This window comes from Scyliorhinus torazame, chromosome 8 (assembly GCF_047496885.1).
Source record: "Scyliorhinus torazame isolate Kashiwa2021f chromosome 8, sScyTor2.1, whole genome shotgun sequence".
In the NCBI taxonomy this organism is placed as follows: Eukaryota; Metazoa; Chordata; class Chondrichthyes; order Carcharhiniformes; family Scyliorhinidae; genus Scyliorhinus; species Scyliorhinus torazame.
The window spans coordinates 46,094,535-46,113,100 of record NC_092714.1 but is presented as its reverse complement, the minus strand read 5'-3'; the positions used below and the strand labels follow the sequence as shown (position 1 = coordinate 46,113,100).

Sequence of the window (18,566 nt, the reverse complement as noted above, 5' to 3'; positions counted from 1 at the left end):
AAAATAAATACATGATGATGTTGCAAAGTAATTGTATTGTCTGATGCAACGTTTGCATATTTCAGTTAAATTACATTGCTGAAGATTAAAGGTACTGATGGTTACATTGAGAACTATAGTTATTATCTTTATTTTGAGGCAGTATACTTCTACCCTACTCCAGCTAAAGAGTTGCACAGTTTGATGCACCCATTCCTCCTGAGAAGAATCAAGGCTGATGTTGCTGCTGAACTACCTAAAAAGATGGACATCGTTTTGTATCATGGGATGTCTGTACTGCAGAAAGAATATTACAAAGCCATTCTGATGAAGGACCTGGGTGAGTACTAAATACCTAGTTGTAAGCCAACAGCCTTTTCTAAATACTTAAGTAATAATATTAATCCATTGTCTTTCTGTAGTCAAGTGCTTGTCATATATAAATACGTAACAGATGGTTGATCAGATTTCAGAAGCCTGTTCATCATAGAACATATAGTGCAGAAGGAGGCCATTCGGCCCATTGGGTCTGCACCGACCCATTTAAGCCCTCACTTCCACCCTATCCCAATAACCCCTCCTAACCTTTTTGGTCACTAAGGGCAATTTATCATGGCCAATCCACCTAACCTGCACGTCTTTGGACTGTGGAAGGAAACCGGAGCACCCGGAGGAAACCCACGCACACAGGGGGAGAATATGCAGACCCCGCACAGACAGTGACCCAGCGGGGAATCGAACATGGGACCCTGGTGCTATCCAGTTGTGCTACCGTGCTGCCCACGTGCTTATGTTCTATCCCTTTGCAAATAATTAGGAATTGTTGATGCAGATGTAAAGAAAACACTCAAAAATGCAAATCCCAAACTTTTGTTTTAGAACAATTATTTAAACTCTGGCTGAAATGATGTATAATCCGGCCATTTCTGTCAGTCCTGACAAGCCAGATTCACCAGTATGAAAATCACCATTGATTCCCTTGTTGGTGCATTTTTAATAGTAAAAGTGCATATGAAAAGAATGCAATAACATATCTATGCTTTTTAAAATTCAAAATATAAGCATTAAAGGGCAGTAAGGTGGCACACTGGTCATGGCACTGAGGTCCCGGGTTCGATCCCGGTCCTGGGTCACTGTCCATGTGGAGTTTGCACATTCTCCCAGTGTTTGCGTGGGTTTCGCCCCCATAACCCCAAAAAGATGTGCAGGGTAGATGGATTGGCCACACTAAATTGCCCATTAATTGGAAAAAATGAATTGGGTACTCTAAATTTATTTAAAAAAATATAAGTATCCTAAAATAGACAATACACATTCATTTAATTGTTTTGAGGTGAAAGCCTTTTTATTTCCTTAATATGTGAACATATTGATGGCAAAACTCAGTGAATGTACAACTAAAGAAAAGAGTCACTGGTTGAAAGAGGTTGCTATTTCCTTGATCGAAAGCAGGTAAGTTGAATCAATGGTCATTTAAAACTGGTATTAATTGCAAGTTTAAAGTAGATTACCTCCCTGACTCTCAGCTTGATCAGCAAAATAGGTTCTATTTTTCCAAAGGATTTTTCAGAATATAAAAATGCAGTACATATACAAGTAATTTGCTTTTGTCTGGTTGTAAAGCATTGAGATGGAACGCAGCTCTACAGGTCACGTGTCTGAGTCGATAAAGCTCCTGGAAAGACAATATTCTGGTTGTTTACTAAGGAATACGTGTGCACCCTCAGGTGCAGATGGAATCATCCATGCTCAGGCTGAAAAGCATGAAGCACACTGTTCATCATCCTCCACAATGGAGAAAGCACAGAGAGACTTAACAGTGTTGTTTGAACATATTCAGACTATATAGCTGTATTTTGTTGTGTCCAAAAGGAACATGTTCCAAGTAATCTAAAGGGTATAGAAATAAAAAAAATGTACTATACAAAATAGACTTTTTTCATTGTTACATATTATAAAACTGCTTCCATTGATGATGATCAAAAACACATACTAAATATTTTTTCTTATTTTGAGGCATCTATTGAATCAAGCAAAACATGTGCTATTAGTAATATGTAAGACAAATGGGACAACAGCTCATGTTGGAGGATCACTTTTGTATTACTCAGAATTACAGATTTGTTGCTTTGCTTTCATCGGTTTGTCATTAGAATCATTGAAACAGTTTCCAAGGCTAATCATCAACTAACGGAAAATGGAACCAAGATTATTGTCCTTGTTACATGATCTTTATTCACGCTGGTTAAATAGTCCTGGGTTCAGGTCATTCCATCGCCTCTTCAAGTCAGATTTTACTCCCTCTGGAGCAAAGATGTGGTTAATACTCTGATAAGAGAGCTCCCATATATGAGCTTTAGAAAGATCAAATGTTGTCTCTGCTATCTGATACTCCTGGGACAAGTCGCTAGCAAAAACCCCTTTACCATCAGTCTGGGGAAGAAAAAGATCAGCAACAATTAGTTTCGCAAATACACATCTTTCTGATTTGATAAGTTTTATCAACTTAAATGCCTCATTTTTTTAGCTATTAGATTAATATATGTGCATTTGCTTTCTGCTATAATCTATAATAGCGAAATAAACTGCACTGATATAAAGACGAGTTGAAAATAGATATTTAATGGAAATGGAAGCCAGATTTATAAGGAGCAATTAAGGGTTTACTTAGTGTTTGTTTCAACATTGATATTAAATCATTAACAGGCACACTTAATATCTCCACTCATGTAATTCCTAATATGAATGTTTAGAACTACGGTTAAAGCAAAACTTTTTAAAACGAAACAGCATTGTATTCAGCCTTATCAAAGTTATATCAGCAGATATACGACTCATTATAAACCCCAAACAGTAGTTATTTACCATCTGACCACCCGAATACAATACTTCCACACAAGATTGCCAGCCAAAATATTTTCGCACAGATCAGTTGAGAAAGTGTCCAGGTCAATATTTAAAATGTTCCTACATTTATACTTCAAATATACTTCATTGGGATGTTCTGAGGTTGTGGGGTGTTCTGAGGTTGTGAAAAATAATGAGGGCATTCTTTTCTCCCCTCTGGACAGACATGCAAAATCAGGCAGAAATGCTTGTATGCTGTAGCTGGCAAAGCCACATGTTGAATTGGGCAGTTTCTGGAGTGCAGAGGAGTATGGATATTTTGGTCACTGTTATTAACCAATTACTGTGAGAAGTTTTGCATCAAGTAACCAATATCTTGAGTGTGGTGCGCTTCGAGATAGATGAGGGATCATATGATGACATTTCCATAATACAGATTGACCAGAGTTGGCAACCCTACTGGAAGTTATGCTAAACTTTTCTAAAACACTGTTGGGCTTCAGTTCCAGGAGAGGGATGCTGAGGAGGTTTAAGAGAAGGGTATCAGGGATGAAATACTTCAGTTATGTGGCAAGACGACAGAGGCTGGGGTTGTTCCCTTCAGAGCAGAGGTCAGGGATTTAACTGGGGAGACCAAACTCAGTAAATAAGGAGAAAATGTTTTCAGTGGAAGAAGGGTCAGAAATAAGAGGTTGCAGATTTAAGGAAATTATCAAATGATATTTTTTGCCAAATTTATGAAATTGATCAAACCACCTGATGGAGAGAGTTGAATGACTGGGGGCAGCACATAACCATTGCAGATCTATTAGTCTAACTTTCTTAGAGTGGTGTTGAAAGCTTTATAAATAGAAACCAAATTGAGACTGCCTGACATATGTAGACCAATGGCGTCCGCTAGAGAAGTTTCATTCCACTGATTGTGCGCTAACCCATTAAGTCTTCGATAAAAGTTGAATATCTTTGTTACTTTTATTTTGCACTTTAGTAGCAAAAAATAATTATGGAGACTTACACAAATCACGCAAGGGTGTCCACGATCATACCAGTATTTGAAATGGTGTTGGTCATATGAAGAGACAGTTTGACCTTTGACGTTTGATGTCAAACAAAGCTCTGGAAGATAGATGATTTAAACTGGTCAGGTCCACCCCCAACGTTTTTCTTTTTATTCTATTTGCCAACATTTCTTTCGAAGAAAAGGATTTCGCTCATTAGACAATTCATAAAGTGCGTTAAGACATTTTCTCCCATTTCATTTCAGTGTAGCATTGAGGGTATACTGTACTGTTCAAGGGCCATCATTCTAACGAAACACTTAAACCTTCTCAAGGGCAATTAGGGATGGGAAATAAATTCTGCCCTTCCAGAAATGCCGAAGTACCATGAATAAATAAAAAAAGAATTATCCTGGGATTGTTTACATCCACCTAAGAAGGCAGATGGAACTGGTTAAACGTAGAACTTCCTACCTTCGGATGTCAGACGTCCAATGCTGGAGATGACTGCGTCTGTCCTGGGGAATGGTGGATCACCTGTATCGGGTGATACAAGAGTTGGCACCACATGGACTGGGAGATCACCTGTGGCCCTGGTTGTTACTGCCGCTCTGAACTTCTATGCCAGCGGCTCATTTCAAGCAGTGCACAAGTGCATAATGAAGGTCACAGATGCGCTATTTGAGGGCTCACATGTACATCAACGTGGACCCGGACCAGGTGAGCCAGAATGCCAGGGGCTTCGTCTGCCTAGCAGGCATTCCCCAGGTGCAGGGCGTCATTGACTGCACCTGCGAGGCTCTTCCCCATGGCGGCATGAGGCACAATTCCTGAACTACAAGGGGTACCACTCCCTCAATGTCCAGCTTGTCTGTGGCAACGCAGTGCGCATTATGCAGGTGCATGGCCATTTCCTGGGAACGTCCATGTTAGTTACATTTTGGGCCCTGACACGAGCCACTCCTCTGTAGGGCACTGGTCCTAGCCGCACAGATCCTAGCGATGTTTGAGGGACAGCAGCGGCTGCAGTGATGGCTTCTTGGGGACAAAAGGTACCCACTCTGGAGATGGCTGACGACACAAGAGTAGAGGCCACAAACACCTGCTCAGACTCGCTACAACGAAGCTCATGTGGGCAAGCAGGTGATTGGACTGCTCAAGACTCAGTTCTAGTGCCTGGTCAGGTTGGAAGGAGCGCTCCAATACAGCCTCTGGAGGTTGTCCTGCATCATCGTAGTCCGCTGCACTCTGCACAACCTGGCACTGCAGCGGAGAAAGCAGCTGGACCAGGAGGAGATGGAGGAGCAGCATCCCCTCGGATGAGGAGCATGTCGAGGGGGACGGCAATGGACAACCTGCGGAGAAGGAAGGAAGGATCTTGAGCGATGGGTAGGGCCCACATGGGATACAAGGCCAGGGGCACCCTCAGTGGCTCTCGGTTTTGTGACGCTCAGGACTGGGGTGTGAGGACTTCCGGTGACGACATGTAGGTGGAGATCACATTTTGGGAGGCTCCTGCTTGAGGCTTTGGTTTTTTGCACTTTAAGGCCCTATCACAGGGGCAATTTCTGAATAAGCCGGTGTAGGAAGATATAAAGTAGCGGTGTGATGTCAAAGGCTCAGAAAAAGAACGTCTGAAAGAAGGGGCGAGTGAACGTCTGCCGTCAAGCAAGTCGGTGTCTCAGGCAGGAAAAACGATGGCAGGGGATGGGGCAGCATAGGGTGGCGCCTCTCCCCTCTCAGCAGAAACTCTGATCGAGGTGATGGCCGGAGAATTTGTGAGGCTGTTCGCCAAGCTCAAGGAGGTGCTGCGAAGGGAGATGATGGCTATGATGAAAATGTGGGTGGAGGAGGTGATTGCCCATGTAAAGGTGGATGTGTCGAAGACAACCGAGATAAGAGAGCAAGGAGAGAAGTTGAAAGGGGTGGAGGAGGCTCTGTCGCAGCACAGCGATCAGATCACCTCGATGGGTGAGCAGCTGCGGAGGGTGGCGGAGGCTAATAAAGGGCTCAAAGCTAAGGCAAAATCTTCAGATCATGGGTCTGCCGGAGGGCCCACGGCTGACTGAATACTTCGCAAAGATGCTGGCGGAGTTGATGGGGGAGGGGGAAGAACCCCCCCGATACGAGCTGGTCAGGGCACATTGGTCGCTTAGGCCGAAGCCAAAAGCAAATGAGTCACCCAGAGCAGTTCTACTTTGCTTCCACAAGTTTCATATTAAGGAAGAGGTCCTGAATTGGGCGAAGCAAATTGGGTGAAGTGGGAGCGTGCTGGTTTACGAATATACCAAGATTTGATGGTGGATCTGGCAAGAAGACTGGCGGCCTTCAGATGGGTGAAGGCAGCACTCTACAGCAACGGCTTGCAGTTTGGAGTGGTTTAAGCTATGAAGTTGAGGGTCACGTACAACTCGAGGGATTTCTACTTCGGGGCAGTGGAAGCGTTTGTGAAGGCCGAAGGATTCAGACTGAAATGGAGGATGGTGGAAATGGGATATGGAATGAGGAGAGGGGCACTGTGCTTTGTTTTTGTTTCCCTTTTCTGTTGTTTTCCATTTCTGTATTTAGTGGCAAGAATGTAGTGGTCTTTGGGTTGGTTGAACGGGGGAAGGATAGTTTAGCTGGGTTTAGAGTTTGTTATCAGTATTTTGGGCTTGGGGGCTATCTGCATTGCTTTTGTTGGGTGTTTTGTTTTGGGATTGGGCTATGGAAGATGGGAATTGGGAAAGGGGCTTGGGCAGGGGCCCCTGCACTAGCAAGCAGAGTTTGGCTAGTGAACAGGAATGTGTGTGTGTGTGTGTGTGTGGGGTGGGCACGATCATCAGAGCCTCGTCGAGCAGATTTCAATGGGCCTGGGAGATGTGAAAGGGGAGGGGAGGATATTGGTACTGAGAGAGGGGCTGCTAAGGGGAAGGAGTTATGGGAATTTTCGGAGGGAGTGTAACAAAGAATGGGGCGGATTAGGCCTGTTAGGCAGGACCCGGGGTTATGGTGAAGTCTGATAGGAAGGGAGGGTGTGTGTGTGTGTGTGTGTGTGAGAGAGAGACCCCCAGTCAGAATAGTGGCTTGGAACGTGAAGGGGTTAGGGGGCCCAGTGAAGAGATCGAAGGTTTTCACACGTTTGAAGAGCTTAAAGGCTAATGTTGCAAGAGACACATCTGAGGGTGAAAGATCAGGTGAGGCTTAGGAAGGGATGGGTGAGTCAGGTGTTTCACTCGGGATTTGAAAGTGGGGGTGGGGGGTGGCGGCGGTATTGGTGGGCAAGGGAGTGAAGTTTCAGATGGAGAAGGTGGTGGCAAACCAGGGGGGCAGGTAAGTGGTAGTGATGGGTGCGCGTTGGAGGGGAAAATGAGTGACACATTTGTGAGCGTATATGGACCCAACCCCACGGGACGATGCAGAATTTGCAAAGAGGGTGCTGGGTGCCATCCTGGATCTAGATACCTATGAACTGATAGCGGGGGGGCGGGGGGGGTTGGAACATGATGTTGGAACCGAAGGTGGACAGGTCCCACTCGCGCTCGCTATCCCAGTCGGGGTGTGTGGGGGGGGCGAAGGTGCTAGGAAGAGTAGATCCATGGAGGTTCCTCCACCCAAAGGTACGGGTGTATTCTTTTTTTCTCTCTGGTACACAAGGTGTACTTGAGGATTGACTTCTTTGTGGTGGGAAAGGCGCTATTGGCTGGTTAGGAGATCCGAGTATGCAATTGTGATTTCAGATCATGCCTTGCATTGGATGGATGTGGTATTGGAAAAGGGTGCAGTTCAGAGGCCGGGGTGGAGAATGGATGTGGGGTTGTTAGCAGATCAGAACTTCTGTGAGAAGATCGGGAAGGTAATCGAGGAGTATGTGGTGTTTAATTGCATGGGGGTGATCTCTGCAATCGGTGGTCTGGGAGGCGCAGATGGCGGACGTGAGGGGGGAGGTGATTTTGTTCTAGGCTAAGGTAGACAGGGAGAAGATTCTGGAAGTGGATGGGAGGCATGCCGAGGACTCGGATCTCCTGGTTAGGAGGAAGGAGTTGCAGGCAAGGTTCGATCTATTGTCCACGGGGAAAGCGGCATGTCAGCTGAGAAAGGCGAAGGGGGCGCTATATGTTTATGGGGAAAAGGCAGGACGTATGCTGGTCGGCCAACTCCGGAGGGAGGCAGCGGCGATGGAGATAGTTCGGGTAAGGAATAAGGTGGGGAAGTTGGTGGTAGCCCTGGAGCAGATTAATGAAATATTTGAGGAATTGTATAGAGACCTATATAGGTCGGAGCCAGTGGAGGAGGAACGGGTGATGAGGGAGTTCCTGGACGGGTTGGAGTCTCCGAGCTCGGGAGAGGAGGATAGGGCGTGTTTGGAGGAGCCGGTGAAGGTGCAGGAGGTGAAGGAGGCAATTGAGAGGATGCAAACAAGGAAGTCGGCATGGCCCGATGGGTTCCCTGCCGAATTCTATATAAGACATTTAAAGAGAAGCTGATGCCGTTGATGGTGGGCATGTTTGAAGATGCGATAGGCAGGTGTGTCTTGCCAAGCTCAACCTGGGGAAGAGTGAGCTCTTCGTGGTACACCCAGGGGACCAGGGAAGGGGGATAGACGAGCTTCCATTGAAGAGGGCGGAAAGGAGTTTTCGGTACCTGGGGATCCAGGTGGCCAGGAGCTGGGGGACCCGACACAAGCTCAACTTGACGCGACTGGTGGAGCAGATGGTGGAGGAGTTTAAAAGTGGGATATGCTGCCACTCTTCCTGGCGGTTAGGGTGCAGTCGGTGAAAATGACTGCTCCAGAGGTTCCTTTTTTAAGCGGGTCAGCAGGAGCATCATGGGATTCGTGTGGGCGAAAAAGACCCCAAGGGTGAGAAGGGTGTTTCTGGAACAGAGTAGGGACAGAGGAGGGTTAGCGTTGCCTAATGTGTGTGGGTACTACTGGGCTGCCAATGTGGCGATGATACGCAAGTGGGTAATGGAGGGGGAGGCGTGAAATAGGCTGGAGATGGCGTCCTGTGTGGGCACGAGTCTGAGAGCGCTGGTGACAGCATTGCTGCCGCTCCCGGCGACAAGGTACACCACGAGTCCGGTGGTGGCAGCGACTTTGAAAATTTGGGGGCAGTGGAGACGCCACAGGGGTGAGGTAGAGGCTTCGGTTTGGTCCCCGATCCGAGAGAACTATCGGTTCATCTCGAGGGAGAATGGATGGAGGGTTCCTGAACTGGCACAGGGCATGAATTAGAAGGATGGGGTACCTGTTTATAGATGGGACATTTGCGAGCCATGGGGCGCTGGAGGAAACATTCAGGCTTCAGCCCGGAAATGCCTTCAGGTACATGCAGGTAAGGGCGTTTGTAAGACGGCAGGTGAGGGAGTTCCCGCTGCTTCCAACACGTAGGATCCAGGATAGGGTGCGGGTTGGAGAAGGCAAGGTCTCAGCGATCTACCAGGAGATGCAGGAGGAGGAGGAGACCTCGGTGGAGGAGCTAAAGGGTAAATGGGAGGAGGAGCTTGGGGAGGAGATAGACGAGGGTACGTGGGCGGACGCCCTGGGTAGGGTGAATTCTTCCTCCTCTTGCACCAGGCTTAGCCTGATACAATTTAAGGTTTTTCACAGAGCGCATATGACGGGTGAGGCTGAGCAGGTTCTTTGGGATGGAAGACAGGTGTGTGAGGTGCTCGGGGTGCCCAGCAAATCACGTCCATATGTTCTGGGTGTTCCCAGCGCTGGATAGGTTCTGGAGGGGCGTTGCGAGGACGGTGTCTAAGGTGGTGAACACCCGGGTTAAGCCGAGCTGGGCATTAGCACTATTTGGGGTATCGGACGAGCCGGGAGTGCAGGAGGCCGGTATTCTGGCATTTGCGTCCCTGATAGCCGGGCGGAGGATTCTGCTACAGTGGAAAGATGCGAGGCCCTCAAGCGTGGAAGCCTGGGTCAGCGACATGGCAGGATTCATTAAATTGGAGAGGGTAAAATGTGCCTTCAGAGGGTCTGTGCAAGGGTTCTTCAGGCGGTGGCAACCGTTCCTAGACTTTCTAGCGGAGCTTTAGGAGGTGGTCAGCAGCAGCAGCAACCCGGGGGGTGTACTTTGTGTTTACTACTGTGTTTATTATTGCTTAATAGGGGTGGGGGGGGGGGGGGGGGTTGTATATTGGGGGAATTTGTGATGTAGTTGTAAGATGTTTATTTATGTGTTCTTTTGTTTTTTTTTCAGTAAGGGGGGGGGGTTTGTTGAAAATATGTAAATATTTGAATGAAAATATATTTTTAAAAAAGACTGGACAGGACCCTAGAAGTTCAATTCTACCAGTTTGGGAGGGAGAGTGAAGGCAGATTTAGTGAGGTGGGACAATCTCCCTTTGTCGTTGGCAGGCAGGGTGCAGGCAGTTAAAATTGATGTGTTACCACAGTTCCTGTTTTTGTTTGTGCCTGCCGGTCTTTTTATGTAAACCTTTTTTTAAGGGGTGGACAAGTTGATCTCGTTCATTTGCTCATGTATTTTTTTTGTTGGGCACCTTATTCCGCACTCTAACCAATCATTGTTTGTTGATGTACCATTTGTCAATGTTCTCTGCTAATTATTCTTTTGTCTACTATGTACGTACTGTGTACGTTCCCACAGCCGCAGAAAAATACTTTTCACTGTACTTCGTGACAATAAATCAAATCAATCATTTGGGGGGGGGAAAAGGTGACCAGAATTAGGAGGGTGATGTTGCAATGGGTGAGTGGGGTTAGGCTTCCTGAACTTGCTTTATTGGACAGCAAATGCTGAGAAGGTGAACGGATACTGCAAGGATGAGAGGGCTCTGTGGGTAAGGATGGAGGCGGACTCTTGTAGGGAGTCGGGGTTGCTGGCAACGGCACTGTTCCTGATGGCCCCAGGAAAGTATTGGGGGAGTCAGGTGGTGATGGCTGTACTGAAAATTTGGAGGCAGTTTAGACTGCACCTTAAACGGAGGTCTGGGTCAGGGCGGGGATGCTGATTAGATAGAATCATGGGTTTGAGCCAGGAAGGATGGATGCAAGGTTTTGGAATTGAGAGGAGAAGGGGATTCGGGAAATGAAAGGTTTGTTCTTGGAATGGGGGGTGGGAATTCGCGAGTCTAGAAGAGTTGGGAGAGAAATATGGCTTTACACAGAGGGAGGGATTTAGGTACATGCAGGTGTGGGATTTCGCAAGGAAGGTATTCCTGACCATCCCGGTAGCGCTGGCCTCCTCATTGTTGGAGAGGGGAGTCGTCTCAGCGATTTATGGGAGGATCCTGGAAAAGGATGGGGAGTCCCTGGAAAGGGTTAAGGCAAAGTCGTAAGAAGAGCTCAGGATAGCGCTAGAAGAGGGATCGTGGTGTGAGGAGCTGTGGAGGGCGAATGCCTCGACTTCATGTGCGAGGTTGGGACTGATACAGCTGAAGATAGTCTATAGGGCGTTTCTCACTAAATCAAGGATGAGCCGGATGTTCGAAGGGGTGGAGGACACCTGTGAGCGATGTGGAAGGGGCCCTGCGAATCATGTTCACATGTTTTTGTCCTGTCTGAAGCTAGAAACGTTTTGGAGGACGGTGTCCAGGACAATTTCAGGGGTCTTACATGTAGATATGAAGCCCGGCCCCCTAGAAGCCATATTCAGGGTATCGGACCAGCTCAAACTGCAGGCAGGGGCGGATGTCTTGGCCTTCGCCTCGCTGATCGCTCGAAGGCGGGTCTTGTTGGGGTAGAGGTCAGCCTCTTCACCCTGTGCCTCGGTATGGCGGGGGGACCTACTGGAGTTTTTGACTCTTAAGAAGGTAAAGTTCGAGCTGACGGTGGTGAAGGAGGGATTCTACAATTGTTGGGGTTTGTTTAGCATGCATTTTCGAGAGTTGGTTACCGTTGACTGTTGAGAGGGGGAGGTAGGAAGATAGGTTATTTGTTTGGGGGTTGTATTTTGAAAATGTTTAAAATGTGTCAAATAAAAATACTTTAAAAAAGAGGACTAGGGTGTGAAGACCCATCAACAAGGAGTTGCACATTTCCTCACTACTGTGGACCCTGTGGGAGGTCATCGACATGGTTGCTCCATTCATGGGCAAATAAAGTAACTGACCGGACGCTGCAGGAGAATGATGACTTGCAGTGAGGTCAGAGTGATGCTAACCTTAACCTCTGTGAAAAGTCTGCCTCCTGTTTGAGAGAGCGCTGAACACGACCTGCCACTGAATGGGTGATCTTGGAGGCTGAATGACATATCTCAGCTGCTACTGCCTCCTCCGAGGTCTGGGATCCCGGTATGTTTTGCTACCTCTTGACGAGGTGGACACACTCTTGCACGTTTTCAGCTGACTGCATCCTCATAACTAGAGAATGCTGGGACACATGAGAAGTCTGAGCATTGGTGGGGAACCTTCCATTGGGGGTGGGGGGTGGATGGACCGACATGGTAATAATAATCACTTATTGTCACAAGTAGGCTTCAATGAAGTTACTGTGAAAAGCCCCTAGTTGCCACATTCCGGCGCCTGTTCGGGGAGGCTGGAACGGGAATTGAACCTGCGCTGCTCGTCTTGTTCTGCATTACAGGCCAGCTGTCTTAGCCCACTGTGCTAAACCAGCCCTGGTATTACTACGACAACAGTGTGGGAGGTAGGAGAGATTTAGCGCTGCCATTCTCAGTGCACAGGGATGAAGTGCCAATTTTGAGCGGGGCTTTGCACAGCATGACAGTGTGGAGGCACTTTATGGGTGAACAAAGTGATTTTTAATGCTAGCTCGTTACAACAAAGGTGGCTTTTTTCTCATAGTACCTAGGTTCACATGTGCCCACTAGATGTCTATCGTTTCTTAGTCTTCCTCACGCTCCTGCTACATCTAGACATATCTCCACAGCTGAGATTGAGGTGGCCTGCTGACTTGCATGCTGTGCTACCTGAGATGACCTTGGCGGGTGTCCCCTGGAGGGGCTGGGACTTGTGTCGTGGCCTGCTTTCAGGCAGCACGGATGTTGCAGTGTTGCCCCCCTTGATGTGCGTGACTGGAGGTGTGTCGCTCACAGAGAGGGGGTTTGTCAGATGGGGTGGAAGGCCTGGGCTGCACACTTGCCAATTCTCTTTGCTTCAGGTGCATGGGGGCCCTGGGCTCCTTAATTGAGATCCAGAAACTCCTGGATTCCCACTAGTGCCTGCACCATGCAGTTGAAGCCCTGCACCATGGAGCTCATGCTCACATCCATGGAGGTCACGAGCTGAACCATGGAATGGACAATCCCGTCATGAGTGCACATCCTGTGCCAAGGTGTTCACTGCGGATGCCACCTTTGCAGTTTTGGCCTCGTTGCGTCTGACTGACAGCACCATCTCCTCGGACAGAAGGCGATTGGACTCCTCCAGTTGGCCTTGCAGTCCAAGGTGGGATGCTGACATTTCTTCCTCATGCTTGCGATTCTGTTTTTGCAGCTCCAGCTGCTCTGTGATGACCGGATCCAGGGGCATGTCATCGGCTTGGGCTCAACAAAGACCTGGGCTCCGGCATACCTCCAAGTGCCGGATCCCTGGGATGTCCCTGCCTCCGCCTGCTGTGGATCTTCAGATGTGAGGTGCTCACCAGTGAGTGACCCAGAAGCCTGCCGAATAGTAAATCCCACCGAGGTGCGAGTATCTGCTCTGGTGGAGGGTGTGGGTGACAATAGAACAATAGGGCAGCACGGTAGCATTGTGGATAGCACAATTGCTTCACAGCTCCAGGGTCCCAGGTTCGATTCCGGCTTGGGTCACTGTCTGTGCGAGTCTGCGCATCCTCCCCGTGTGCACGTGGGTTTCCTCCCACAGTCCAAAGATGTGCAGGTTAGGTGGATTGGCCATGCGAAATTGCCCTTAGTGTTGGGTGGGGTTACTGGGTTATGGGGATAGGGTGGAGGTGTTGACCTTGGGTGGGGTGCTCTTTCCAAGTGCCGGTGCTGACTTGATGGGCTGAATGGCCTCCTTCTGCACTGTAAATTCTATGATTATGAGAACGTTACAGCGCAGTACAGGCCCTTCGGCCCTCGATGTTGAGCCGACCTGTGAAACCAATCTAATGCCCATCTACACTATCCATTATCATCCATATGTTTATCCAATGACCATTTAAATGCCCTTAATGTTGGCGAGTCCACTCCGCACCCCTACTACTCTCTGAGTGAAGAACCTACCTCTGACATGTCCTATGTCTATCTCCCCTCAATTTAAAGCTATGTCCCCTCGTGCTGGCCATCGCCATCCGGGAAAAAGGCTCTCACTGTCCACCCTATCTGATCATCTTGTATGCCTCTATCAAGTCACCTCTTAACCTTCTTCTAACGAAAACAGCCTCAAGTCCCTCAGCCTTTCCTCATAAGATCTTCCCTCCATACCAGGCAACATCCTGGTAAATCTCCTCTGCACCCTTTCCAATGCTTCCACATCCTTCCTATAATGCGGCGACCAGAATTGCACACAATACTCCAAATGCGGTCGCACCAGAGTTTTATACAGCTGCAACATGACCTCATGGCTCCGAAACTCAATCCCTCTACCAATAAAAGCTAACACACCGTACGCCTTCATAACAACCCTATCAACCTGGGTGGCAACTTTCAGGGATCTATGTACATGGACACCGAGATCTCTCTGCTTACCCACACGACCAAGAATCTTACCATTAGCCCAGTACTCTGGCTTCCTGTTATTCCTTCCAAAATGAATCACCTCACACTTTTCTGCATTAAACTCCATTTGCCACCTCTCAGCCCAACTCTGCAGCTTATCTATGTCCCTCTGTAACCTGCAACATCCTTCGGCACTGTCCACAACTCCACCGACTTTAGTGTCATCTGCAAATGTTCTCACCCATCCTTCTACGCCCTCCTCCAAGTCATTTATAATAATGACAAACAGCAGTGGCCCCAAAACAGATCCTTGTGGTACACCACAAGTAACTGAACTCCAGTCTGAACATTTCCCATCAACCACCACCCTCTGTCTTCTTACAGCTAGCCAATCTCTGATCCAAACTGCTAAATCACCCTGAATCCCATGCCTCCGTATTTTCTGCAATAGCCTACCGTGGGGAACCTTATCAAACGCTTTACTGAAATCCATATACACCACATCAACTGCTTTACCCTCATCCACCTGTTTGGTCACCTTCTCAAAGAACTCAATAAGGTTTGTGAGGCACGACCTACCCTTCACAAAACTGTGTTGACTATCCCTAATCAAATTATTCCTTTCTAGATGATTATAAATCCTATCTCTTATAATCCTTTCCAAGACTTTGCCCACAACAGAAGTAAGACTCACTGGTCTATAGTTACCGGGGTTGTCTCTACTCCCCTTCTTGAACAAGGGGACAACATTTTCTATCCTCTAGTCTTCTGGCACTATTCCTGTAGACAATGACAACATAAAGATCAAAGGCTCTGCAATCTCCTCCCTAGCTGCCCAGAGAATCCTAGGATAAATCCCATCCGGCCCAAAAGGCTTATCTATTTTCACACTTTCCAGAATTGCTAACACCTCCTCCTTATGAACCTCAATCCCATCTAGTAGCCTGTATCTCAGTATTCTCCTCAACAACATTGTCTTTTTCCTGTGTGAATACTGACGAAAAATATTCATTTAGCTCCTCTCCAATCTCCTCGGACTCCACGCACAACTTCCCATTACTGTCCTTGGCCGCCCTACTCTCACCCTAGTCGTTCTTTTATTCCTGACATACCTATAGAAAGAGTTTTCCTTGATTCTATCTGCCAAGGACTTTTCATGTCCCCTCCTGGCTCTTCTTAGCTCTCTCTTTAGGTCCTTCCTGGCTAACTTGTACTCTCAAGCGCCCTAACTGAACCTTCACGTCTCATCTTTACATAAGCCTCCTTCTTCCTCTTGACAAGTGATTCAACTACTTTAGTAAACCACGGTTCCCTCGCTCAACCACTTCCTCCCTGCCTGACAGGTACATACTTATCAAGGACAGGTTTGATGCCTCTTCAGTACTGCTCTCCGAGATGTCTGCCTCAGAGCTGGTCTGCAAGGATGGTCCTGGCTGGCCTGCTGATTGACCTGAGATAGCATTAGTGTGGGACAGGGGAACACTGATAAAAGAAAGGTCACCCATCTGAGTCTTGCACCATGGCTGGATGTGTTAAGGGCTCACTTGTATTTTTGGCCTCCTCTGCGTAAGAGCGGTCATGCTCCTCACCGGCAAGCTCAAGGGCTCGCCCCTCAAATGGGGTTTGAATTTTGAGTTCTGGCATCACTGGTCGGCTGTGCCCATTCACGCCTGTTGTGCTCGTGTTTGTCCTGTAATGAGACAAATGGGTAGAGTGTAGGCAGGAGTCATGCCATGTCAGATGGGGATGAAGTCTGGAATGCATGAGAGCTGAGTGGCAATGAGCATTTGTGGGGCAACAAAGCTTCAGGGGGATTATGAAGGTGGGGAGGGGGCAGCACACAAAAAGTGCTGTCACCCTGTGAGGTAGGTGGGAGTGAGATCACTGGAGATGTGATGGCTGTGTTATGGGGTGCTGAGGGAGATGTGAGGAAACGATCTTGCCCTGGTTCCACAAAGAGGGTCATTTATCCTCTTACGACACTGCATCCCTGTCCTCTTTTGGAGTCAGCTGATGCTCACAACCGAGGCGACTGCAACCCCGGCGGGATTGGTCACTTTACTGGCTGGATGTCTGCCCAGTCATGGATAGAGGGTTTCCTCTGCTTGACCCCACTGAGGAGTTTGCTGAGGGCTCCCTCTGTAAAATATGGCGTTGTCTTTCTGGCAGTCATTCCTCCAACTGGACTTGGAATAAGTGCTAGGGAGGCTTTTAAAAGGAGCGTTGCACTGATTACAGAGATTAGGTTTTCCCGGGCGAGCCTATCAGAGGCAAGTCGCCACGAGTGCGGCATGAAACATGTGGAAAAAAAACCTGTTGGAGGCTGAATACACGGTGAGTTTTCCCGCCGGTGGGATTCTCCCCGGTTTTCACACCGGAACCGACACTTAATACGGTAAGATTCCACCCGTAATCTGTATAACATTTGCATGTCTCAATAGAAGAATATACATCTCATTACCAATCGGTATTTGATTTTTGCTAATGATGTCAACCAGATATTCTGAACCTCCAACTTCAGGGTGAAGGAATGTACCATGGCCAATCCTGTCTGGAGGAAGACCAAGAAACATTTCCAATTCTTCATTTTGATGGGGAATCTAAACCAAAGATGATTTAAAAATAGTTTATTAATACTTTGATAAAACATTTTTAAGTGCATTCATGATGAGCCAAATTTTTGTGTAAAAAATGCTTTAGATATATATATAACCACTCACACTTATAATAATTCAACCATGATCTGCATAAATAAACAATAATTGTGACTGTTCAATTTTAAAATTGATATTGTTTAAATTTACAAATTCCTTACCTCAGCCATATGCACAGCAAGCTTAAGTCCAATATTTCTAGCTGCATGAAGTGGGGCAATATAATTCTTGGCATGTTCCACCTTCAAAAAGGAAAACAGAAACTGTTGGTAAGCCTCTACTGTTCCAGTGAAGCCAATGCATCATTGTAAGATGAACAGTCTTTAAGTCACTGACATGTAGTTTTCAGTAGTGTGTTGGAGGCTAGGTCATTTATCCATATGCATTCACTAATCTGATGTTATATCCCTCCAAATATTGATTACTATTCATTATTATCAGTTTCAAAATGAATTTCATGCTACTTTCCAATTTGTGGACTCAAAACGCATCGTAACAAATGTAGATTTATAGAATTTTAAGCTTGTGGGAACATAGTCTTTACAAAAGTTACTCGAATTATTTACTGACCATATAAAGTTTAAATAACTAAAATCTATGCAAAACATAAGTCTTGTGAGTATACCACACATACACACACTTGAGTGTAGTCAAATTATGATACCCGTTGTCGGTCTATAAATCTATGGAAATAAATGATTAGATAAATGAATGTAGAAAGCACCAAGAAAATGATTAAGCCAAGGTATTGCACCCTGCAGTTCTGAACAGCTCATGATAAATAAATTACTCACTGCAGGATCCCCACTTAGATCCACACCAACTACCAGTCCATCAGTGGATGCAAAGAATTCTTCTGCAAGTTTTACAGTTTCCATAGCAACAATAGGCCCACCTCTTCTATCTATGGATAATAGAAATCTAGGGAAATAAAAATGAATATTACTAGTTTGATGTTTTCTCACATTTTAAAAACCATTACTTTATAACAACTTATATTTATAAAGTGCCGTTAACATTTGAAGTGTCACAAGGTGCTTCCCAGGAGCAACATGATCATAAGAAAAAGGAGTAGGCTATTCGATCCAGCAAGTCTGATCTGCCATTCACCAAGATCATGGCTGGTCGAACTGCAGCTTTAACTCCACTTTCCTGCCCTCCCCCTTCACTCCCCTGGAGATCAAGAATCTGTGTAACTCAGCTCTAATATGTTCAGTAAGCCAGCCTCCAGCCTTCTCTAGAAGCAAATTCCAAAGACTAATGATCCTCTGAAAGGAAAAATTCTTCCTCGTCTCCATCTTAATGGGAGACCCTTTATTTTTAAACTGTGCTCCCTTGTTCCAGATCCCCTCATGGGAAAAACATCCTCCTAGCATCTGCCTCTGTCAAGCCCTTTAGAATCCCATGTGTTTCAATCAGGTCACCTCTCATTCTACTAAATTCCGATTACTGGCAGCCCAACCATCTCAACCTTTCCCCATCATCCCAGTAATCAGCAGAGTGAACCTTCTCTG

At 46.9% G+C, this 18,566-nt stretch overlaps 2 protein-coding genes across 7 annotated transcripts in view; one reads left to right on the top strand and one right to left on the bottom strand.

Moving 5' to 3' along the window:
* The window catches only part of chd1l (chromodomain helicase DNA binding protein 1-like), a 205,551-nt gene that overhangs the window by 45,748 nt on the left and 141,237 nt on the right, over nucleotides 1-18,566 (top strand). For both annotated transcript variants that reach the window (XM_072513472.1, XM_072513474.1), the window contains exon 8: nucleotides 164-319. In XM_072513472.1, coding sequence (XP_072369573.1) covers nucleotides 164-319 — 156 coding nt within the window. The remainder of the gene's footprint in view (nucleotides 1-163; nucleotides 320-18,566) is intronic.
* Nucleotides 1,298-18,566, bottom strand: part of mapda (N6-Methyl-AMP deaminase) — a 30,512-nt gene continuing 13,243 nt past the window's right edge. For 4 of the 5 annotated variants that reach the window (XM_072513478.1, XM_072513479.1, XM_072513477.1 and 1 more), the window contains exons 7-11: nucleotides 17,847-17,973; nucleotides 17,214-17,294; nucleotides 16,860-16,998; nucleotides 3,842-3,942; nucleotides 1,298-2,412 (exon numbers count right to left, since the gene is read on the bottom strand). In XM_072513478.1, coding sequence (XP_072369579.1) covers nucleotides 2,212-2,412; nucleotides 3,842-3,942; nucleotides 16,860-16,998; nucleotides 17,214-17,294; nucleotides 17,847-17,973 — 649 coding nt within the window. In that variant the 3' untranslated portion in view covers nucleotides 1,298-2,211. Of the gene's footprint in view, nucleotides 2,413-3,841; nucleotides 4,016-16,859; nucleotides 16,999-17,213; nucleotides 17,295-17,846; nucleotides 17,974-18,566 lie in introns of all 5 variants that reach the window. The other variant, XR_011948635.1, reaches the window with a different exon arrangement.